The sequence below is a fragment of the Capricornis sumatraensis genome, chromosome 8, assembly GCF_032405125.1.
Source record: "Capricornis sumatraensis isolate serow.1 chromosome 8, serow.2, whole genome shotgun sequence".
NCBI lineage: Eukaryota > Metazoa > Chordata > Mammalia > Artiodactyla > Bovidae > Capricornis > Capricornis sumatraensis.
In genome coordinates, this window is record NC_091076.1 from 102,128,601 (window position 1) to 102,152,563 (window position 23,963).

The window sequence follows — 23,963 nt, forward strand, 5'->3', positions numbered from 1 at the left end:
GCAAAGTAATGCGTTTGCTTTTTAATATCCTGTCTAGGTTAATCATAGATTTTCTTCCAAGGAGCAAGTGTCTTTTAATTTCATGGCTGCAGTCACCATCCACAGTGATTTTGGAGCCCAAGAAAATAAAGTCTGTCACTGTTTCCATTGTTTCCCCATCTATTTGCCATGAAGTGATGGGACCAGATGCCATGATCTTAGTTTTCTGAATGTTGAGTTTTAAGCCAACTTTTTCACTCTCCTCTTTCACTTTCATCAAGAGGCTCTTTAGTTCTTCTTCACTTTCTGCCATAAGGGTGGTGTCCATTTGTTTAGGTCTTTTTAAATTGGGCTCAACAGTGCTTTTGTAGTTGCTATGTAAGTCTTTTACTTTGTGTGTGTGTGTTGTAAATGGAATTGCTTTCTTAATTTAGTTTTTGGGTTGTTCATTGCTAGTGTATAGAAATGCAATTAATTTTTGTATATTGATCCTGTATCCTTCAACTTTGCTGACTTCATGTATCAGTTCTAACAGGTTTTTTTTGTGTGTGGATATGAATTCCTAAGGATATTCTATATGCAAAATCCATCATCTGCAGATAGAGATAATTTTTACTTCTTTCCTTCAGTCTGGATGCCTTTTTGCTTCTTTGCTTTTCCTTGTCTAATTGCCCTGAGCAGAACCTTCAGTAGAAGAGAAGGGGTGAGAGCAGACATCCTTGTCTTGTTCCTGATCTAAGGGGGAAAGTTTTCAGTCTACCGTAGAGTATGATGTCAGCTGTGGGTTTTTATAGATGCCCTTATTAAGATTGAGGAAGTTCCTTTCTATTTTTAGTTTGGTAAGTGTTTTCATCATGAAAAGGAGTTGGATTTTTGTCAAATGTTTTTTTCTGCTGCTATTGAGATGGTTGTGTGGTTTTTGTTCTTTATTAATCTGGTGTATTACATGACTTGATCTTCATATGTTAAACCACCTTTGCATTCCTGGCATAAATCGCACTTGGTCATGGTGTATAATCCTTTTTAGATGCTGTTGACTTTGATTTGCTAGTATTTTGTTGAGAATTTTGTGTCTCTGTCATGAGGGATATTCATTAGGGCCTAGAATGCTATGTTCTTGTGATGTCTGTCTGGTTTGGGCATTAGGAACTGACTTAATGCAAAGTCCAAAGCAAAACACACCAAAGAGAATGATAAATTTCTAAGGATTTTGCAAGAAATAAGGGAAAATCAGCATATTTGGGGTACCTGTGACACATCAGATACTCTCCTTAGCAGCTTCCCTAACGTCAAGGGAAGACAGAGAAACTGGGTCTTGGAGAGTGAAAGAACAGGAATAGAGGCTAGAGGGCAGGTAACCCAGGGGGAGGAACCCAAGGAGGCAACTGCATGGAGAGAGGGCCTTATAAGGTAGAAAGGATGTGAGTTGTCCAGTTGTCCTGAGATATGGTGGGACTATATAAAGGGGTATAACTTGATTGAATAATATTCTCCTAAATCCATATCCACCTGGAACCTCAAAACTCGGCTTTATTTATAAAGAACATCTTTGCAAATGTAATTAGTTATGATGAGATCATTCTGGATTAGAGTGAGCCCTAATCCAATGACTGGTGCCCTTACAAGAAAATAGGACAGAGACACAGAGAGCCACACCCAGAGGGAAGAAGGCTCTGTGAAGAGGTAGAGACTGGAGTGATGTGTCACGTGCCAGTGAAAGCCGAAGACTCCACCGAAAGCTGGAAGAGGCAGGGAAGGATCATCCCCAAGGCCTTCCCAGGGAGCTTGGCCCTGCTGACACCTTGCTTTCAGACTTCTGGTCTCCAGAACTGCGAGAGGGAAATTTCTGTTGCTTGAAGCCATACAGTGTGATGCAGTGATACAAGGAGGTGTGGGCAAAAATGAGCTGATATTACCCTGCACCAGGCTGAGGACTGGGGCTTCACTGGTGGAAAAAACCTGATTGCTGACGGTTTCAGATCCAGGAGCATGGGGCAATGGGGAGCAGTAGGTATGTTTTCAGGGGCATTCTTTAAGAGATAGTTTTTAAAATAGAGTTTTATTTTCCTCTGTATCTTCCTTTATTTTCTTTTCAAGTCATTGCCTTTGTCTCTGGAAGTCACACACATCATAGGTGTCAGGAATTTGAGCTTTGGATGAGCCTTTGCCATTTACCACCTGTGAAATTTGAGGATGATGTTCCTGGTCTCAGTCTTCTTAGCTATAAAATGGGGTTAATAATATCTCCTTCATAGTGTTAGCATGAGAAAATCTTTAAAGATTTCCTATGTGCCAGAGCTCCTGGCACATAGGAAACCTCAAATAAATGGTAACCAAGATAATGATTGGTTATTGATACCTGACTTTTTCCTTTTTTTCTTTTCAAAATTATCCTTATTGGTTTTATAATATAAAGGCTAATATGGACTTGTTTAAAAAAAGATGGAAGATCAACTTATTATTTCTGAGTATTGAAATGATACATTATTCTTTTTAGAAAATATGTAAGATAAAGAACAAGATGAAAACAAACTATAATGCCACCTAGAGATGATTTTTATTGTCATTTTGGTGTGGTTTTCTATTTATTTATGTAGATATAAAATATTTATAAATATACATTATATACAAAACTATGTTGTATCCTATTTCATATAATTTTCACCCTACTTTCTTGATTCAACATAATGGCATTTTCCTTCATCATTGAATACTTTAATAAAATGTTTCACACTAGCTTAATGGCGTTGTATCATATGCATGTGCTACAATATATTAAAATATCCCTGGGACTTCCCTGGTGGTCCAGTGGCTGACTCCACACTCCCAGTGCAGGGGGCCAGTTAGGGAACTAGATCCCAGATGCCGCACCTGAGAGTTCACATGCTGCAAATAAAAACACCCATAAATAAATAAATAAACTATTTTTAAAAGCTTAAAAAAATAAAATATTCCTTACTGTTAGAAATCTGGTAATCATATTGAGTACTGGTAATTTTTTTTACAACTTTCTTGAAGTATAATTGAGTTACAATAGCTGCATATATTTAAAGTGCACAGTTTGCTGAGTTTTGACATATGTGTACACATTGTGGTTTCCGTTTCCATTTCTCTTGTGATCAATAATGTCTTATGCTTATTTGCTACCTTATTTGGCGAAGTGTCTTTTCAAACCTTTTGGCAATTTTAAACTTGTGTTGTTTGTTTTCTTTTTACTGGGCTTTGAAGGATCTTTATATATTCTGAATATAAATCCTTCATCAGTTATATATCTTCAGTTCAATTCAGTTCAGTCGCTCAGTCGTGTCCGACTCTTTGCGACCCCATGAATTGCAGCACGCCAGGCCTCCCTGTCCATCACCAACTCCCACAGTTCACTCAGACTCATGTCCATCAAGTCAGTGATGCCATCCAGCCATCTCATCCTCTGTCGTCCTCTTCTCTTCCTGCCTCCAATTACAAATATCTTTTCCCAGTCTCTGGCCTGACTTTATTTTTTTAACAATACCTTTCAAAGAGCAGTTTTTCATTTTAATGAAGTCCGATTTTCACATTTTTCTTTTATAGATCATGCTTTTGGTATCACATCTAAAGAAATTTATCTAGCAACACTATTGAATTTTAAGAGTTCCTCATACATATTCTGAATACAAGTCTTTTATTGGATATGTGTGTCATGAATATTTTCTCCCAGGCTGTGGGATGCATTTTTATTTTCTTTAATGATGTAATTTGAAGAAAAGACTTCTCAGTTATCTAATCTATTATTTATTTTATGTTTTGTGCTTCTTTTTTTTTAAGAAAACTTAGCCTATTCTAAGGTCACAAAAGTACTCTTTTATGGATTCTTCTAGAAGCTCTACAGTCTTAAGTATTATATCTAGGCCTGTGATCTATTTTGAGTTAATTTTTGTTTATAACATGAAGAAAGTGTTGATGTTAATTTTTTCATATATTCAGATATCCAGTTGATTTAACAACATTGGTTGAAAAACTGTTCTTTTCTCCACTGAATTGTTTTTGCATTTTTATCTAATTTTTTTTTGTCGATTATATTTGCCTATTTCTGGGCTCTCTATTTTTTTCCATTAATTAAGAAATTTGCTCTTTAACCAACACCAAACTACACTGATTACTGTAGTTTTTAATAAGTCCTCCAACTTTCTCCTCTTTTTAGAGTTGTTTTGCTCATTCTAGGACTTTTGTATTTCCATATGAATTTTAGAGTCAGCTTGCCAATTTCTACCCAGAAAATTCTTCTGGAATTTTGATTGGAATTGTGTTGAATCTGTAGATCTATTTGGCAAGATTACCATCTTAACAATGTGACCATTTCAATCTATGGACATAGTATATCTCTTCATTTATTTAGTTTTCCTTTAATTTCTCTCAGCAAGGTTTTGTGTTTTTCAGTGTAAAAGTCTTAATGTCATTTGTTGCACTTATTCTAAATATTTTATATGGGCTTTTTGCTACTGTAAGTAGAATTTTTTATTTATTACATTTTCCAATTAAGTGTTACTAGTCTTTAATAATGCAATTAATTTTTGTATAATAACCTTTTTTTTTTAACTCTGGTAAATTCACTGATTAGTTCTGAGTTGCTTTGTAAATTCCATGGGAATTTTTTCATGTAAACAATTATATCATCTGCAAATGGGGAGTTTTACTTCTTCTTTTCCAATATTTATGAGATTCAGTTTCTTTTCTGTCTTTTACAGAGCATAGAGCCTCCCAATCATAGGGGGAAAAAATTCAGTCTCCTACCATTGAGTGTGATGTGAATTGTAGAATGTCTGCAGGTGCCCTCTATCAGTTTGAGATGTCCTTCAATTCCTAGTTTGCTGACAGTTCTTCTTCTGAATGAGCATTGGACTTTCCTCAGAGGCTTTTTTGTGTCTATTCGCCTTAAGTGTTTTTTGTAGGTAACTATGGCTGTTTTCTTAGGTTCAATACTTGGAAATGAAAGTAAAGGGTCAAAATAAATAAACATTTGTAAGGCTTTGGCATTAGATTTCCAAATTGCCATTGAGAGAAATTTGGCTGGCATACAGTGCCCCCAGCCATGCAAGAGTACTTCCCCAAATCCTTACCTACACTGTATTTTATAAACTTTTAATTATCGCCAACTTCATAGACCTCCCCCTAAATTGTATCTTGCTTCCATTTGCATTTATTTCATTACTCTGAATATGAAAACATTATTGGTTATTTGTGTTTATTCTCTAGTGATTGTTTTTTCATGTCCTTTTGCCATTTTTTTTTCCTGTTGGGCACTCATTTTTAAAATTTTTACATACCTTTTTTCATACTAAGGATATTAACCCTTATCATATATATGTCTCAGTTTGTTCTTTGGCTTTTCATTTTTTTAAACAGATTTTATTTTTTAGAGCAGTTTTAGATTCATAACAAAATTATGAGGAAAGTACAAAGATTTCCCATATGCCCCCTGCCCCAACAACATGCAAAGCCTCCCCATCACCAACATCCCCACCAGAGTGGTATGTCTGTTACACTTACAACAGTGACACATCATTATCCCCCCTAGTTTACATTAGGATTCATTTGGTGTTGTATATTGCATGGGTTTTAACAAATGTATAGCGACATGTATCCACCACTATAATATCACACAGAGTAGTTTCACTGCCCTAAAATTTTTCTGTGCTCCACCTATTCACTCCTTCACAGTCCCAATCTCTGACAACCATGGATTCTTTTACTACTATCTACATAGTTGTGCCTTTTCCAGAATGTCATAGAGTTGGAATCATATAGTATGTACCCTTTTCAGATTGACTTCTTTCACTTTCCTCCATACCTTTTTCATGGCTTGATAGCTCATTTCTTTTTCTTGCTGAATAATATTCCATCATCTGGATGTACTGGTTTGTTTATCCATTTATCTGCCAAAGGACATCTTGGTTGCTTCCAAGTTCTGGCAATTATGAGGGGCCACCGAAGGGCGGCATTAATTTCAACCACCCTCCCCCACCTCTACTCCACAGGCACACAGCACGATTTCCAAAATCTCATGTCCTTCCCAAGGCGCCATGTCCTGTGCACCCCATGGGACAGGCTAAGGTTTACGGAAACCAGATCCAGGATGGACACTCACTCTGGCAGAGTCCAGGGTGAAGGCTTCTGCTCCCCTGCTATGGTGGAAGGACTGGGGCCCAGAGGGGAAGAACCCTGGAAAGAGGGCCCCCCACACACCTTCTGGCAACAACTTGCCTCTAGGCAAAAGTCTGCTTAAACCCTTTTACAACTCCTGTGGGGGAAATTATTTGCATTAATTAATTGACTAATTAATTCCAGGCACTATACTTGGAACCTACAGCTGGGGTTCCATTGACATACTGTTCAACTGACCCAAAAGGCTTAGGAGGAACAAAAGCAAGAGCCAGCTTAGAAGTTTGGATATTTAAAAATGTTAGTCTGGCCGCAATGTCTCTTTGACCTTGAGAACCACAATTCAATAATTTTGGAGGAAGGGAATTCCCAGGCAGTGGTTAGGACTATGCTTCCACTGCAGGGGGCCTGGGTTGAATCCCTGATTGGGGAACTAAGATCCCACATGCCTCGAGGTACAGCCAAAAAAAACCCCCAAAATAACAATTTTGGAGGTTTCTTCCCTCCTGCTTGAGCTTTTTCTGAAAAGAGACACTTCCCGTATGTATCAGTTATCTATAGCCCTATAATGGAGGACTCCAAAACTTAGCAACTTAAAACCACTGCATTTAATTTGTTCACAGTTCTTCCGGCTGGACTGGGCCAAGTCTAACCATTCTACTGGGTGCTCTGGGGCTTTCTCAGGCAGCTGTCACTAACTAGGGGGTCAGCCAGGTACAGGGTCTGTCATGGGCTCTGTGCATGAGGTTTGGAGACTGCGGTGCTGTGAGCTGGGTCTCTCTCTCCTTGTGGTCACTCATTTGTACCTGCGCTTCCTTACATGGTGGTAGGAATGTGCCAAGAGGGAGAATGCAGAAGCCTCTTGAGGCCAGGCTCTGGAGCTCATAGGATGTCACTCACACCATATCCTATGGATTAAAGCCACTGAAAAGACCAGCTCAGACTCAGAGATGGAGGAATGGACACCACCCTAGGAATCTGAGGCCATATTTAATCTCCTAACTCTGTGCCTGACATTGCTGTGATTAGCAGGTAGACAACACATCTACTATGTTTTGCGATGACAGAGTTGACCTTTCTTATTCATTTCTGTTTTTGCATGTTGGTGATCCTCAGAAAGAAAATGCTGTATTTCTTAGAGTTTAGCATCTTCTAGTTGTACCTATAAAACAGTTTTAACTTCTAGCATATTGAGAGTTATTGCCCTAAATAAACCTTCCTTATAATTTTAATGTACCACACATAATAATTTTATGAACAAGCCAGGTTATATGCAGCACATATGAATATTCCTAAAACCAAAGGGCTTTGCATGTATAAAAAGATTAAAAAAAATTATACATATTTCAAATTTCCCAAGATTTTATTTCCATTTTTTTTTATGACTTTAAAATTCCCAGACATTTAAAATTTCACCCCAGGCATGGGTATTAAATCTCTGTGTCCTGTGCCAGGCCTGTACTGGGAGCTGGAGATGCAGAAGAGCAAACGAGATACAGCCCTTAACCCCATGGCAATGGATCTTGAGGCAGAAGCAGATGTGGCCCTTGGTGACCTAGATGACTGTACAGACATCTGCTGCAACAGGCCCGAAATAACAAGAACCAAGGCTTCCATCAACTTTGCTCCAGTTTGAATGGTGGAACCCCAGCTGTAGGTCCCAACACAAGGTCTTGAATTAATCAATCAATCAATTAATGCAAATAATTTCCCCCGCAGGAGTTGTAAAAGGGTTCAGGCAGACTTCTGCCTGGGGGCAAGTTGCTACAGGAAGGTGTTGTGGGGGGTGCCCTCTCTCTGGGGCTCCTTCCCCTCAGGGCCTCAGTCCTTCCACCGCGGCAGGGGAGCAGTAGCTTCAGCCAGGACTCTGCCAGAGCCAGTGTCCATCCTGGATCTGGTTTCTGCAAACCATGGCCTGCCCTGTGGGGTGAGCAGCACATAGCATGTTGGGAAGAGCATGCAGATTTTAGAGGATCGTGCTGTGTGTGTGCGTGTGGAGTGGTGGTGGGGAGGGCTGAGGTAGGGGGGACTGGAAATAATGCCACCCTTTAGTGGCCCCTCTCTGGCTGGGCTTGGAGGTGAGCCCGGATGGGCCGGCCCAGTCGGGAAGCATGCCAAGCACATGCTCTCTGGCCACTGCGGCCTCATTGTTCAATAAGCAGATTATGAAATGCTGCGAGAAGCGGCTTGGTGGGGGGCTGTCTTCAGCCCTGCGGCCTGCCTTGTTTTGCAAACAATCATTGCATAGTGCAGCCCGGTCAGGGTCCCCTCAGGAGGACAGGGAATCCCTCAGCCTTTTTGGGTCTGGGTTTGTCGTATGGCCGCGTGCTTTAGCTTGTCTGCCTTCCTCCCCATCCGGCTGTCTGTCTTCACCTGAGTCTGTTTCCTGGGAGACCCCAGGTGCCCCTCAGAAATGGGGGGACTTGGCTCCACCCACCTCCTTAGGCAGGTAGGGAAGAACAGCACACCAGGCCCAGTGCTGTTCTAGAAGCAGCAAAGGTTCTAAGGCCAGTCTTCGTCCTCTTTGAGGAAATTCCGAATTAGACAGATGGTGCGTGAACAATCCTGAGTAGCTTCCTTTGGAGACCTGGTGCCCATCTGAGGAAGAGGTGCCTTCAGATTAATTGCCTCCGACACTTTTTATGTTCTTGGCTTAAACAGGAAAAGCGGGATAAAGCGACTGCACTCGTAGCTCTGCAGGATGTTGGGGTTGGACCGATGTTTGCCTTTACTCTATTTTAGCAGTCATCTGCTAGAGTTTACTATGAAATCTCAAGAGACGTCATTTTACCTGCCGTGTAGCTGATTCCATGAAATAAAATATTTTGCAACCGAGGGTCCAAATAAAACAATGAATTTTTTTAAAGAGGCAGAATAAAAGAATGGGGTGGTATTGCTGAACTTTGAACTGAGAGGCCATCAAATACCCTGGTGAAGTATGCCACAAAGCTTGGGTTCAAATCCCAGCTCTGCCACCTGCTAACTGTGTGACCTTGGACAAGTTACTTAACCTTTCTGAGCCTTAGTTCCTGTTCTGTACAATGGGGATAATAACCGCTCATTTCCTAGGATTATTGTGAAGATTATACGTGATAAAAAGCACAGGGCAAGTGGTTAACACAGAGCCAGGCTCAACTAAGTGTTTACTGGTAGTATTAATAGCATTGCAGCCGAAATGTTTCCTTATGGAATCAATATTTTTTCAGGAAAATACTGAGCCAGTGTGAACCCACATGGAAGCCCCATGCTGTCTAAAATGGTCACAAAACAGGCTTCTTTTAGCAAGCCTTGAAAACCAGGGTGCTCAGCACCAAGCGCTGTTCATTCTACTAGAAGGCCTGTTATTATCTTCACTTTGCAAAGGAGGAAACAAAGGTTCTTCCCCCAGGGTCACACAGCAAGGGCTCAAACCCAGTCAGTAGGACCTCAGCTGTCATTATGACAGCCTAGTGCCTTTACAGAGGTAGGACAGAATTTGGTCACAAAAGTGCTTTCCCATCCACATTAAAGTAGTTGGGCAAGACCTGTGATGGGATTCATTCGTTCATTCATGGATGTTCATGGAGAACCTCTCTGCACAATGTGCTCCGGTATGTCTCTGAGCAACACACATGTTTAAATGGTTTCCCCAAGCCCTCCCTGCCCTTCCCCCCATGACTGCACGACAGACACGTGTGGCCCTCATATGACTTGCTCCACCAGCTCCCCCTCCAGCGTGGATGCCCACCTGCAGTTCCCGGACGGTCCCCAGCGTTGGGACGAGCCGCAGAGGGCCGGCGCCCTGGAGCAGATCTGTGGTGTGTTCCGAGTGGATTTGGGCCAGATGCGCTCCCTGCGCCTCTTCTTCAGGTGAGGCCCTCTTGGCCATGTTCTGGAAGCTGCCTGTGTGCCTGCCGTGTCCCCAGGGGGCCGTGCTTGGGTCTAGGACCCTAACGTTCCCAACCGTTGCTTCCCAGCATCACTAGTGCCCTGGAGGCAGTGCCCCACAATGGCTGCCCCCCAGGAGCCGGGTCTGGGTAGCTCCCAAACTCTTTCCTCTGCCTTCAGGGTGATGATAGCAGCTGTTGCTTGTGCTCTGGTTTGGGGCAAGATGATAAACCAGGGCTACACAGAGAGCAGTAGCTGCAGGGAGCTCCCAGTCACCCAGTCAGAGGCCCAGCTGCTCAGTGCATGCTTAGGATAGGCTATGGCTTTCTAGATAGAGGCACTATTTTCTTCATGATGGGGGGCCATCCCTCTCAGTTCCCCACCTAACAGCTACCTCATGTCTCTCTTCCTGAAAGCTGCAGGACAGCACCAGCCAAAGACCAGTGCTTCAAAGAAGCAATTGTGCCTCTGGGGGGGTTCCCACACACAAAGCCCTATCCTGCGTTTCAGGAAAGGGCAGTCAAGGTTGGGCGATGGCCCTGAGGCACATATAGTGAATTTCCCTGGAGGATTTTCCCAGAGTGACTTCTATGCTAAATGGAAAGCCCACTGGAGGGGAGTCCCTTAGTGCCCACCCATCTGGGTTCCAAATCTGATTCCATGTCAGGGCATCCACCCCTAGGAGACAGATGATATGATATCATGATATCTCCATGATATCTCCATGGTATCCAGGACAGAAGGGAGGATGTGACCTGGCTGGCAGGGGTGGGGACTGAAGGCTGCTCTGGCAGATCTCCTGGGGGCGAGGACAGTCCCACCTGGGGCCTCCCCAGGAGGGAGCTGCTTTGCCTTCTTCAGCAAAGAGGGTGATGGCTTCTGTGAGGGCATAATTCTGTCTGCTTCCCGCCAGCAGCCAAACTCCTGGGGGACTTTCTGTTTCCTGCCTCTGAGGTCGAGTGATAGCGGCCTCTGATTATACTTGGAAATAAAAACCCGTGTTTACATATTCATGGGTCTGTTCTCTTCCCCCCTCCAATGGCCGCTTAGCGATGAGGCCTGCACCAGTGGCCAGCTGGTCGTCGCCAGTCGGGAAAGCCAGTACAAGGTGTTCCACTTCCACCACGGTGGCCTGGACAAGCTGCCTGACGTGCTTCAGCAGTGGAAATACTGCACGGAGACGCACCTCAAAGACCAGGTAGCTAGGGAGGGGGGAATGGGTGCTGCCCCCCCTTCCCCTCCCTTCCGCTCCCCTCCCTTCCTGCCTCCCTTCCAACCCATACCAGAACACCCACTCTCTCCCTTGGAGTCCCAGGCCTCAAGGGTGTGACCTGTGGTCGCTGGGGGCAAACAGAGCAGCAACTTTGGGTTTAAAACATGTGCCCAGGCTTCTGGTAAAGGCAGTACTCCGCACTTGAAAAATCATGTTTTGACAAGGCTTCCTGCCATATTTTCCTCAATCTACATACAAATGTAATAAGAGCTCTTTAATTATCTGTTTAAGATAGTGTATGTGCTTATTAGAAACGGGCTGACTTTAAAATTCCTTTCCTTCCCACAGAGCCTCCTGCTGGCTTCCCTTATTACAGTAGCATGGCTTTTTTTTCCCCCTACATTGAACAACCTTTGATTTTTGAATTAAATGTCAGCTGCAGTTTTGCCCTGGATCCGTGACTGCCCGTGGAGACAACCTGACAGGCGGGCTCCCCGCTCGCAGAACAGCCATCCCTTTGTATGTGGCCAATCACATGTAATTTATTGCAGGCCCTCCCGGCAGAGGGAAGTTGGCCGTCCCAGGCATTAATTCCGTCTTTGCGGCGGGGCCGGAGGGAGAGTGGAGGGGAGAGGCGGTCGGTGGGAGTGGGCCGGGAGCCGGGAGCGCGAGGGGGGACCATGGTAAGCGGACGGTATTTTCATTTTAATTGCGTCTAATTACACTTGCCATTTAGGGGTTTGTATGCGGGGGAGAGGCGTCCCCCTCCTTTCAGAAGAGGGGAGGGGGGGAGGCGTTTACATCCCGCGAAGAGCGCGGGCTGGCTTCGAAAGCCAAGCGTCTGAGCCACTGTTACACACCCCCCGTCCCCCCGCCCCGACGGTCCTCACGTCCAGCAGGTCGCCGACGAAAAGACATGTATGCAGTTCTCCATCCGGCGTCCCAAGCTGCCGTCTTCCGAGACGCACCCCGAGGAGAGCATGTACCGACGGCTGGATGTGGCGGCCTGGCTCCGCCACCTGAATGCGCTGGGGCAAGTGGAAGAGGAGTACAAGCTTCGCAAGGTGAGGCCCGGCGCGTCCGCGGGCCCGGCGGCTTCGAGGCCAGGGGTCGGGGCCGCGCCCACGGGCCGCTGCCTCCGGCCGGGTTTCGGGGACGAGGGGGGCGGGCGGCGGTCGGTCCGCTGACGCCAGCGGCTGTGTGAACGCGCCCGATAGAGCGATCAAAGCCGCTGCGATGAAAAAGCAACCTCCGGAGCGGGTTCGGGGTACCCCGCGACAGCGTGTATAGAAGAGCTCGCAGCCCGCGCCCGCGATTCCAAAACCGGGATTAAGGCCCTGACGTGAGAACGACAGGTTAATCTGAGCGCCGCACCAGGGGGGGGCATTGACATTGAAATGAGCCTGGTTTGTGTCCTGTATGGGAATGGGGGGCCGGCACTTTCCCCTTCTAAACATGTGCAAATTGCAGCGATCTGAATCAAGGCATCAGTTGTCAAGAAGGCGCAGCAAAGCCACCAAAACACAGATCTCCGGGGATTTGGGGGTGCTTTGAGCGGTCCTGCTTTGGCCCCTCCCCAACTTTTGCCGCTTCCTCCAGGCCATTTTCTTCGGCGGCATTGATGTGTCAATCCGAGGGGAGGTCTGGCCCTTCCTGCTGCGTTATTACAGCCACGAGTCGACGTCGGAGGAAAGGGAGGCGCTGCGGGTGCAGAAGAGAAAGGAATACGCCGAGATCCAGCAGAAAAGGTGACCGCGGCGCCCGACCGGGGCCCCCCTCGAACCGCGGAGGGGAAACCCTCGCCGCCCCCCCTCGGAGCCGCGGAGGGAAATGCCATTTGGAAAGGCAATTTGAGGTGCAATTCAGCATTGATAATATGTTCCCTGACCCATAGTTTCCTTGGAAAATGGGTCTCCCAGGACCGTGAGCGATGGGTCTGGATAAGTGCAGTCATTACCCCCGCGCCCGGCCCCGGGACTGGCTCTCTTTAGCTCGCATGTCAAGGTTTTAGAATTCTTTTTCAACATACTTAACGAGGCGCTGACATCCCGCTACTGAACGCCGGGGTGGCAGCGGGGCTGGGGTCGAGGGGAGGGCAGCTGGGAACTGGGGTTGCTGAGGTCTGTTGGGCCTCCCTGACCCTGTAGTTTCGGTGAGCTCTCCCCCAGACGCTGGGACCAGTGAGACCGAGTTAATTTGGGAAAGCCTTGTGCACAACGCCCCTACCCTGCCCGGAGTCAGTGGCAGCTGGAGGGTTGGCCAACGACCCCAGTTCCCATCTTCGAGCAGGGCGGGAAGGGGCGCCCCTGGTGGCCTGGAGCGGGTGGGACGCTTGCTGACCTCCCAGCGGGCTCTCTGCTCCGTGCCAGGCTCTCCATGACCCCTGAAGAGCACAGAGCTTTCTGGCGGAACGTTCAGTTCACCGTGGACAAGGATGTGGTTCGGACAGATCGGAGCAACCAGTTCTTCCGAGGCGAAGGCAATCCCAATGTGGAGAGCATGAGGTACCGCCTCCCCAGCCAGCAGGGTTCCTTCCCAACTGGGTTTCACTCCCATCTGCCGCTGCGGAGCCTCACCTCACCCCTCAGGTCTCAGCTGACCCTCTGGGAAGTGGACCAGCCGCAGAAGCTTCTGCAGGGGTCAAGGATCTTTCTTCTAGGTTCAGTGCCCCAGAATCAGAGAGTCCTTAGCTATTTTAGGCAATGTCAATGGGCCCCTTATTGTCCTAGTGACCCAGGGAAGGCCTGGAAGCCCCTCCCAAAGGTACCAGCAAAGGCCCTGCCCCCTGGCCATCCACCAAGCCAGTTGCTTGGCCCACACCAGCTGTGAACCCGCCTCCCCCGAGTGTCTCCCTCTCCCATTGGGTGGTCCTCTGGGAGATCAAGCCACATAGGGGCTGAGGCTGGCATCTCTGACATTCTGTTGCCTCCTGGCAAATAACTGCACAAAATTAGCAGCCCATTAAAAACGTCCCTGCCAGCCCACCCTTTGTCACAGGCAGTCGACCATTAAGAAAATCAGATCCACATTCCTCCTTGCTCTGCTCTCGAGGACTGGGGCTGGTGAGTGCCTAAGTGCAGGCCCTTACCTTTCCCCAAGCTCTGGAGATGATCCCAGGAGCTGCTCTCCTTCCTCTAAGATCAAGGTGAAGCATGGGGGCCTGGAGAGCCCAGAGTCTCCAGCCTGGGGTTCTACTGGCCTGGAGAACACATTGCTACGTTATGGCCACCCTCCACTGACCTCCCTGCTCTCTGCACTGCATCTCCAGGAGGATCCTGCTGAATTATGCGGTGTACAACCCAGCCATTGGCTACTCCCAGGGCATGTCGGACCTGGTGGCACCCATCCTGGCTGAGGTCCTGGACGAGTCAGACACCTTCTGGTGCTTTGTGGGTCTGATGCAGAACACAATCTTTGTCAGCTCTCCTAGGGACGAGGACATGGAGAAACAGCTGGTGAGGCTCTCAGATGTGTGTGGCTTGGCTGCTGTGGGTCACCAAGCAGTGGGAAAGCCAAGGTGGGCCTTGCTGATAGACTGTGGGAGTGCTTAGCCCTGGGCCCGTGGACTAGGGACAGCTCCCCCAAGAGGGATACATGCTGTTCCCAGGTCCCAGGACACATGCTGCCATCCCCACCTCACACTCCTGCAGTCCAGAGGCTCCTCATGTGGCCTCCCTCCTCCCTGCATGTGGCATCCTAACCCAGGTTCCCTGGGGGGAAGGGGTCACTATCACACCTGGCCCTGTGCTTTATAAAACGTGTTCTTAGGTGTATCTGGGTCCCCCACAGGGGACATAGCCAGGGTCCTAGGGATGGGAATGGGAGGGGCTCTTGAAGCTGCCCTGAGGCCCACTGGATAGTCATCATAACCCCACCTCGAGGGCAGCAGGCCTGTTGTGCCCAGACAGCTCTCCTCCCACCATGACCCCTGCTAACCTACACAGACCAGGCAGCAATGAAGATTGGGAGTGAGGAGGCAAAACTGGGTAAGGTGGGGCCGGGAGTGCCCACTCTTTGTGCACTCCAATCACCTGTCGGGTGCTGCTGGCGCTAGGACGTGGTCTCGGGTCCCCAGTCTGAGAGATTCTCAGCCTGGAAGCTGATAGTGCATGGGCAGGATGCTGAGTGTGCTAGGGAGTGATACAGAAAGAGCTCTGGTGATAGAGAGGGAACCAAGAGGAGTCCCAATGTCTCCTTGGGCCAGGCTGACTCCACGGCACACGGGATCTGGCCATGAACATTGCCAGGCCTGCCAAGACTTGGCTGAGCAGGGATTTTTGGGCAGTGACACTGGGTGGCCCAGTCAGGTTGGTGGCTCACATGCAGTGAGGGTCGAGCTGAATGGAGGGCCTCGAATGCCAGACCAAGGAGCACTCCTGTCGACCAGCTATTAGGAAGCTGATGAAGACTGTGGATAGGAAAGCAGGACACAGCAGGGGGACTGGAGGAGAGGGAGCCAGGAGCAGGGAGGTGGGGACGTAAGGGGAAGGGAAGGGGCACCAGAGCAGGGGCGGGGGGCATCCATGAGGGAGGGAGGAAGGGGGTCAGCTGCCTGCCTGGACTTGTTGACCCTGCTCTGGGCCACTAGGTGAAGAAACTGGCCAGTCTGGAAGGATCCTCAGAATCAGTTTCCATGCCACCCCAGTGGCTGTCTCAAGTAGGAACAATGGGCTGTTTGTGTGGGAAGGGGCCTGTGAGTCACCAAGACCCCCCCGTAGGATCCCCTGGCTGCGATCTCAGCCGAGCCTGCCCACTCCGCGCTCTCTGTGTCGGCCCTGTGATGTCAGGTTTCCACGGTACCTGGGGAGGCAATTACGGGCTCTGACGTGATTCGCCGCTGACGGCTCCACAGCACATGGCCCCGTGACTCGTTAGCTGCTGGAGATCGATTTTACAACGGTGCTGGTGAAGTCAGCAGCCCAAGCCGGACGCTGCCAGAAATAGCCTTAATCTGGTCCCACGTCACTGGGTGGTGACCTGAAGCACAGGAATCAAGCCTCTCGGGGTTCAGAAATGCCCCCTCTCTGCTCTGAATCAGCTATGGGAGATGATGAATCTAGGTGATCGGAGTGGAAGGTTGTTGAGTGGGTGCGGGGGAGGGGGCGTTGTCAAAAGGAAGCTTTGCTCGACATCTCAGAAAGGAGGGGGTGTCAGAAACAGCCCATGTGGTGCCTGAGAGCCAGGGGTCTTCCTAGCCTCAGACCGGCCACCCGCAGGTTGCTCTTGCTGTCCCTTGCCACAGCCTCTGGAACAGTCCAAAATCTGGGCTAAACTGACCAAGACAGATGTGAGTCAGACTTCCAGTGACAGAACAGAATAAGTGGGTGGAGACCCCTGAAGCAGATAGAGACCTCACGTGTGGCACACCTGCTCTGAGCGGGGGGAGCCTGATGAGGAAGGGCCTCGGTGGGAGGGGGCTTCTGGGGCCAGGCAGGCAGGCCTGCTTGGGCCTGGGGGGCTCATTCCTCTGGCCTCGCCCCCAGCTGTACCTGCGGGAGCTGCTGCGGCTGACCCACGCACGCTTCTACCAGCACCTGGTCTCGCTGGGCGAGGACGGCTTGCAAATGCTCTTCTGCCACCGCTGGCTCCTGCTGTGCTTCAAGCGGGAGTTTCCCGAGGCCGAGGCACTGCGCATCTGGGAGGCCTGCTGGGCCCATTACCAGGTGAGCCAGGCGGGCGCACCTGGCGTATGAGGAGGGCAGGGTGCCCGCGTAACCGGGCACCTCCTCTGGGGTCCCCTTGCTCCACCATCCCTGGCCCCCCACAGGCCACATTCAGCCCCTCACACGGCGACTGCCTTCTAGTCCCACGTGGCCAGCCTCCGACCTGCAACTCGCCTCCCAAGTAACTGAAATCGATGCAAATTGCCCACTGACTGCACTCATTACCATGTTCTGGGGCTGAGCACGCTCCTGTCACAACCAATCAGCGTGAAAGACGTTGCGGGACCAAGCAGGACGCTGGTGCCCACATGCCGGACCCAGCGCCCACCTGCCTGTCCCCCTAGGGATGGCTCAGGGAAAGGGTCCTGAGATCCTGCTTCCCTGCCAGCCCCTCTGAGAGCCCGGGCCCCGCCCACTGTCGCCTCGCAGGGACGTGATTTCCCCTTGCCGTCCTTCATTATCAGCATCTCCTCAACAAATTCCCCTGAGAGCTTCTCGCTGGCCCTGTCACAAGGCTTTAACGCCCAAATTAGCAACAAGCAGGCCATGTTAAAGGATAGGCAAGTCTCTCTGAATCCATTAGCCTTAAAAAAAAACAAATAGTATTGACGCATCCGAGAGGTGGCCAGGACCATTTCTGCAAGAGCGGCCTCCATCCTTCCTATGGCAGCTGGCGCAGCTTGGATTAGACAAACCTTGCTGATAGATGCGCATGCCCACCAGCCCTCAGAAATGTGCATCAGCGTCTGCCCTCCTTACTAGTGTTGAAGAAGGATTATGTCTGATAGAAGTGAGTCTGAAGAAGCCCGCTGCTGGTACCACGGGCTGTTTCGTATTCATCCATCCTCGCCCACCTCCTCCTGCTCCCTCCTGGCCCAAGTCTGGGCTGCATTTCCTGTGTGGATTAGCCTGCTCTGTGTGTACTGCAGGGTGGAATCTAGGAAGCGCTGGCAAGGATGGTCCAAAACACTGGATCACGTTTAAAAGAAAAAAAAAAATTGTGTCTGCTTTGCACAAAGCCTCATTGCATCTTTTCTAGCAGCAAATTTGCCACCTTCGGGACATCACATTTAAGCTAATGTTACATGTGAACCCAGAGCATCACCCAACAGATGGGGCCATTTCTCAGGCTAAATTTAGCCTCATTTGGCCCCACCCCTTGATCAAATTAGTGGCAGGAGGTTGAGGCGGGGGATAGTAGGATGGTGGTAGTGGGGGTAGGCTAATTCATTAGAGTGAGCTCTGGCGGGAGGTGGGGGGCGGTCACTACCAGCTGGTTTAACTTTAAAGTGTCCCCAGAGTGTGAAGGGCTCTGTTTTATTCATTTATTATACTTCCAGTTTGCCCTCGGGGGATGGGCCCTGGGCCTGGTCCAGTGAACTGGGGTTAGTCCGGTACTGCCCTCCAGCCGCTTTTAGAATGTGCCCCACCTTATCTTCCCCATAATCCTCTCCCAAAGGAGCTGGACATGAACCTTCCTGAAACTTCTCCGCTGTCCTGTCCCCACCCTACCCCACCAGCCCCAGCCGCAATTCAAATAGCTGCAGAAGGATTGTTCTGAGCCGCAGCAAGACTATTCCGGATTAATTCAGAGGAAGGGGCTGGGCAGTCTGGGAATGGCCTCTCCAGAGTGGGTGGGATGTGGGGTGTTTGCTGCCCGTAACCTCTGCCTGCGCATCCAAGGCTCTGCCTGGCCCTGTTTGGGAAGGAACAGGGTTCTGTCTGGCTGGGTGGCCGACGTCAGGAGACTAAACACAGGCTTCCTGGTGGTCCTTGTCCTTCCTCTGCCCCCGGGAGCTAGTGTGACTCAAAGGCAGTGTGCCCTCAGAGCATCCGGGCCGGAGAGGACACAGGATGTACCCCGTGAGGACCAAGCGCCAGTATCCTGCTGCAGGCCTGGCCTTGCTGGGTAGCAAAATGTGAGGCAGCCTGCAGGGAAGGCAGCGGAGTCCTCAGTGGGGCCTGAAATCTGGTTAAAGAGGCTGGGCTCATTGTAGGGAACTACGCGGAGCTGCTGTGCTTGGCTCTGAGGCTCTCCTCCCCAGTTTTCTTACCAACAAACCTAAGAGTCATCTCAGCACAGTGACCAGTGGGTGGCTGCCGGAAAGTTCATCTTCCTTGATAGCATGTTCCACCACCCACTGGAGCAGGGTTCTGACTCACCATCTCTCAAGACCCCAGAATGGGTAGTAGCCAGGCTTCAGAGGAGCATGTTCTTTGCCCACATGCTGGAGAGGCTCCTAGAGGGCTCCCCAAAGGGGACCAGCTGCCTGTCGGTGACCAACCCCAGCATCTCCCTTTCACGCATCACAGCAGCCTTTGGATGTAGGTGCTGACACTGGTCCATTTGCAGGTGGGGAAACTGAGGAGGCTGCTGGGCTTGCCGAGGGCTGCACAAACCCAGACGGCCTCACCTGGGAGCCCTTGACCCCATAGCTCTGCTTGTGGCCTCTACCGGCAGTCAGGACCCGGGGCTGGGTCAGGGGCCTTATCTGAACCCACTCTCTACCCCCCAGACAGATTACTTCCACCTTTTCATCTGCGTGGCCATCGTGGCCATCTATGGGGATGATGTCATTGAGCAGCAGCTGGCCACCGACCAGATGCTTCTGCACTTTGGGAACCTGGCCATGCACATGAATGGGGAGCTTGTTCTCAGGAAGGTGAGTGTGGCCCCTCAACGTGCAGCCCTGCCCTCCTTACACAGAGCCCCACCTCTACTTCCAGGGCTCCACCCCTACAGGGGCCCCTATAAGCTCCACCCCCCACATTTATAAATTCCTGCCCACATGCAGAGCCCCGCCCCCACCCTCCATCCTGGGAGCTCCCCACCAAGGTCAGAATGTCTGGCAGCTGCTCAGGACGCCCATCAGGCTGACAAAAGAGGCCTCTCTCCTCATGGAAGGAACAGATTACCCATTTTGACAGACAGGTCCTCCACCGTGAGGCACCTCACTCATAGCCCAGAGCTGGGAAAACTAAGCAGAAGGCTTAAGAAGGGGAGGTGGCCAACCTTTCATCCAAGGTTAGTGGGATAAATGGGGCCTTTGCCACCTCCCTACTTCCCAGGCTCCTGCTGGAGACACCACTTCTTAACACTTTCTGGTGTTTTCCAGGGGCAGCGAGGAGGGCCTAGGGTCTGGGGTGGAGTGGGCAGGAAGAGGGCTTGAAGAAGTCCTGCAGGGCAGAGAGGTAGAGCCATGGGGCCAGGCTGAGCCAGGGAGGGACAGGGTGGGCCCTGTTCCACTTTTGGCAGCCCTGTTCACCTTCCATATGAAGGCTGTTGGGGGAGCTGTCTTTGGGTCGAGCCGCATGGGAGCGCGGCTTGTGAAACTTTATAGCCCCTGCCTTCAGCCGGATCAGGGTGTTGAAAGGGATGAGGCAGGCAGAGCCCTCACCCTGGCCTGGCACAAGGAGCAGCCTCGGGTGCTGACTGTTGCTGCTCTTGGATCACTAGCTGCCTGCTGTCCCTCATCACCACTGTCCTCTCTCTTTGCAGGCGAGGAGTTTGCTGTACCAGTTTCGCCTCTTGCCGCGGATCCCCTGTAGCCTGCACGACTTGTGCAAACTGTGTGGGACTGGCATGTGGGACAGCGGTTACATGCCTGCCGTGGAGTGCACGGGCCAGCACCCAGGGTCGGAAAGCTGCCCGTACGGGGGCACCGTGGAGATGCCTTCCCCCAAGCCCCCCAGAGAAGGCAGGAAGGGCCCAAAGGTGCCCCGAGAAGGCTTCAGTTTCCGCAGATAGGTTGGGCTCCCTGCGCTGGACGAGGGGTGAGGGGACCTCTGCCGGGTCCCAAGCATGGGGGAGGGGGTGGGGATGGGCGTGGAGGGGACAGGATGGTAGAAACGGAAGGAAAATGCCCTTGAGCAACATGAAGGGAAACTTTTCGTATTAAGGACAAAATTGGAGTCCGGACGTGCCAGAAATAAAACCCACCAGCTGCCCAGAGAAAAGTCGGCTCCCCAAACAGCAGGACCAGGATGCACGGCCACCCTACCTGGAGACGCAGGCTTGCTGGGTTCTCGTGTTGCCCACCTCTGATGGATCTCAACACAACCCAGGAGTTCCTCCAGCTTCATCAGCCACCAAAGGGTATTATTGACAGGCACTGGGAAAGGCAGAGACAGAGACAGAAGGAGAGAGACAGCACCTGGGAGCCCAGAACAAGGGGGTCCCATCCAGGCCCAGAGACATCTTTGCAAGCTGGGCACACCCCCTCATCAGGTTTCATTCTTTGAGTAAATCAAACAGACTCCACAGCTTCTCCAGCCACAGCTGCAAAGCTGATGTGAAGACATCTGCCAAAAAAAAAAAAGAAGGCCCCACTGATTTCAGGGTAGAGAGGTGTAAAAGCAGGAGGCTGGGGGCTTTCACACTGTCCGTTTCAACATCCGACCCTCTTAGTATGTGAAGGAATCTGCTGCCTGTGAGCCTGAGCACGGGCTGTTGAAGTGTTGGATTCTTCTCCCTTAGTTGAAGAATTGTCTACATTTAGCAGTGTTGAAGGCCATTTTCACCAAATACTGCGACCAACTTGGGGTTCGATGGGTCAAGGTATGTATGTGTGTGTGTGCACGCAAAATTCTCTGAAGGGAATCTGTAATGTTTGAGGGAAAGGGCACAATGTGAACTGACCAACAAGACAAAAGCAGCTGAAAGTGCCAGAAACACTCCCACTTCCCTGCAGGGTCTGCATTCTGCCATGACCGCCAGTCTTCTGTAAGTCAGCGTCTCCGGTGGTCAGATGCGTGAGCAACCACAGTACGATAGCCGTCACTCAGGGCAACCCTGCTTTCTGTGTGGGAACCAGGTCTTCTCAGCATGCTCTCCCTGCTCCCAGAGCCTCCCCAGTTACTCCTTCTGGGGTTTAAGAGGAGGACAGACAAGGATACGGGAAGGCTCCCAGCCAGCATAGAAGACTGGAGCTATTCGCACGGGAACTGACAGGAACAAGGAGCTGGAATCGTTCCTTGAATCCTCCTGAACATCCTTCTGGGGAGAAAAATCCTTGAAGTGCTGAGAGTCATCACAGAGACACAGCCCAACCAAGGCTTCTTCCTGCCCCCAGCTTTACTCACTTAGAGTGGACGCTGCTGGATGGCGCCACTTTAAAAAGTTGTTTATCAACAGGAAAGAGGAAGTTATCAGCCTCTTCCCTTCTCAGCTTCTCTATGAGTCCATGTCCTCCAGTGGGCAGAAGACTGACACTGGGACTTCCAGGTTGCTGACACCTCAGTCCAGGAGCCTTTTGGGGAGACTATCCTGGAGCCCCATCAGTGCCCAGATCTTGGGGTACCAACCATTATAGTCCAGCAGCAGGGTCCAGGCTGGATAGACTTCTCATCTGCTCAGCTTCTGGGAAAAGAAGATTGCCTTTCCATCCAGAGGATGGCTCCTGATCCGTTATGGAAGTGGCTTGAGTTACCAGGCACTATGTTGACCCTCCTCTAGAGACCACATCTCCATGAACAGGTGTATCAGTTATCCATTGCCACAGTAATGCTGCATAACAAATAGCCCCCAAACATGGTGGCCTCAAATAGCATGCACTTAGCTAGCCCGTGAGTCTGTGGGGCAGCAGCTCTGGCTGGGCGGTTCTGGTCTGGGTTGGACTATTAAGTTCCAACAGGGTGCTCACACATGTAGAGGTGTGTAGAGGTCAGATGCGGCTCTGCTCCATGCCTCTTACATCCTTCCCACAAGCCAGTCCCGGCCAAGGCAAAGGTGCAGAATCAGAAGTGTGTAGGCACCTTCCCAAGCCTTGACAGATGCTACCCCTGCTCACCATCCCGTTGGCCAAACCCAGTCACCTGGCCAGACTCAGCATCTAAGGGTGGGGAAATGGAACTTCCTCTGCAGTAAGAGAAGTCACATGCCTAGGGGCTAGGGACTCAGGGAGGGGTGAGGAACCAGACGGCTGGTAGGCAGCTGGAATTGGGAGTCTACCATTACCGCCACAAAATCCTGGTCTAGATAACACTGTTTTGGAACTCGCCTTTTACCAGGGGCATGACTTTCTACTGAAGGGACTGGAGATGCCTAAACGGGGAAAGAGTGCGCCCCTCCCTTCCTCTGTAGCCAGAGTGCGTCTGCACGTTTTCTGATACCTTGTGCCTTTGGGCTGCTGTGTGGGGTGGAGGGAGAGGGGTCCTGGGTTCCCTCACTTTGAGGGTCCTGGGTAGAAAGCACTCATTCTGAACCTCCTGGCTCCCACAGCCCCTAACCCTCACAACTCCCCAAGACCTTGTACCAAGTGCCACCCCTGCCTTCACTGCTCCGACCTCGTACTCTGTGTGCTGGGCTGGGCCCCAGTGTGGTCTGGGCTTCGTGGAGCAGCCAGGACCTCAAAAAGCCGAAGACTTGGGTGTATGGGCTCTGTGAGGTCCCACTGCTCCGGAGGGATGGAGAAAGCCCGCCCTTATACGGCTCCCTTAATCTGGATGCAATTAGAGGAAACCAGCCAAAAACCCTGCGGCAGCTGTTGCCCCAGGATTATTCCCAGCCAGCAAAAGGCATTAGGGTGATAATTCAGTCATTAGACTTCTAGCCTTCCCACCACCAGAACGTGCAAATACGGGATAATCAGCCCGGCACGGCCATCTTCCCCGATGCTGCTTATTTAACCCATTTTTTAAAAATGACACTTAATGTTATTGGCTGGTGTGCGTGTGCACGCATACTTACAAGTTTCCCCACTGCTAATGTCTGTGCTGACGTTACCTGATGTCGTCGGGGCCTCTGGGAAGAGAGGGCACCTTTGATGCACACGTGCTGGTGAGGAAAGGGCAGAGGGGCACAGACTCACCAGCCCAGTGTGGGGTTCACCCTCCCAAGGAAGGGGAGACAATGGCAGGATGAAGCTGGGCCCAGGGAAGGTGGGAGATGCACAAGCTGGGGAAACAGTGGGATTGGGGTCTGATTAAGTGCAGAAGGGAACAGTGTGCTATTCCAGAAGGTTCTGACTTAAGTCCCAGCAGGGAAGACTTGGAACTCACAAATCAAGGGAATCGGCGTTCTTGAGCCAATTAGGGAGGGATGGGCAGGCTGGGGAGGACCCGCCTCCAGCCCAGTCCACCTCTGCAGAGGAGGAGGGTCTGCAGTC

The 23,963-nt window shown here is 50.3% G+C and overlaps 1 protein-coding gene across 2 annotated transcripts in view; it reads left to right on the forward strand.

Moving 5' to 3' along the window:
* Positions 1–20,609, forward strand: part of TBC1D16 (TBC1 domain family member 16) — a 63,357-nt gene extending 42,748 nt beyond the window's left edge. Inside the window, exons 3-11 of one of the 2 annotated variants that reach the window (XM_068976387.1) lie at positions 9,817–9,963; positions 11,032–11,179; positions 12,091–12,258; positions 12,794–12,942; positions 13,564–13,698; positions 14,463–14,649; positions 16,678–16,857; positions 19,374–19,520; positions 20,357–20,609. In XM_068976387.1, the coding sequence (XP_068832488.1) occupies positions 9,817–9,963; positions 11,032–11,179; positions 12,091–12,258; positions 12,794–12,942; positions 13,564–13,698; positions 14,463–14,649; positions 16,678–16,857; positions 19,374–19,520; positions 20,357–20,605 (1,510 nt within the window). In that variant the 3' untranslated portion in view covers positions 20,606–20,609. The remainder of the gene's footprint in view (positions 1–9,816; positions 9,964–11,031; positions 11,180–12,090; positions 12,259–12,793; positions 12,943–13,563; positions 13,699–14,462; positions 14,650–16,677; positions 16,858–19,373; positions 19,521–20,356) is intronic. The other variant, XM_068976388.1, reaches the window with a different exon arrangement.
* The last annotated feature ends 3,354 nt before the right edge of the window (positions 20,610–23,963 follow it).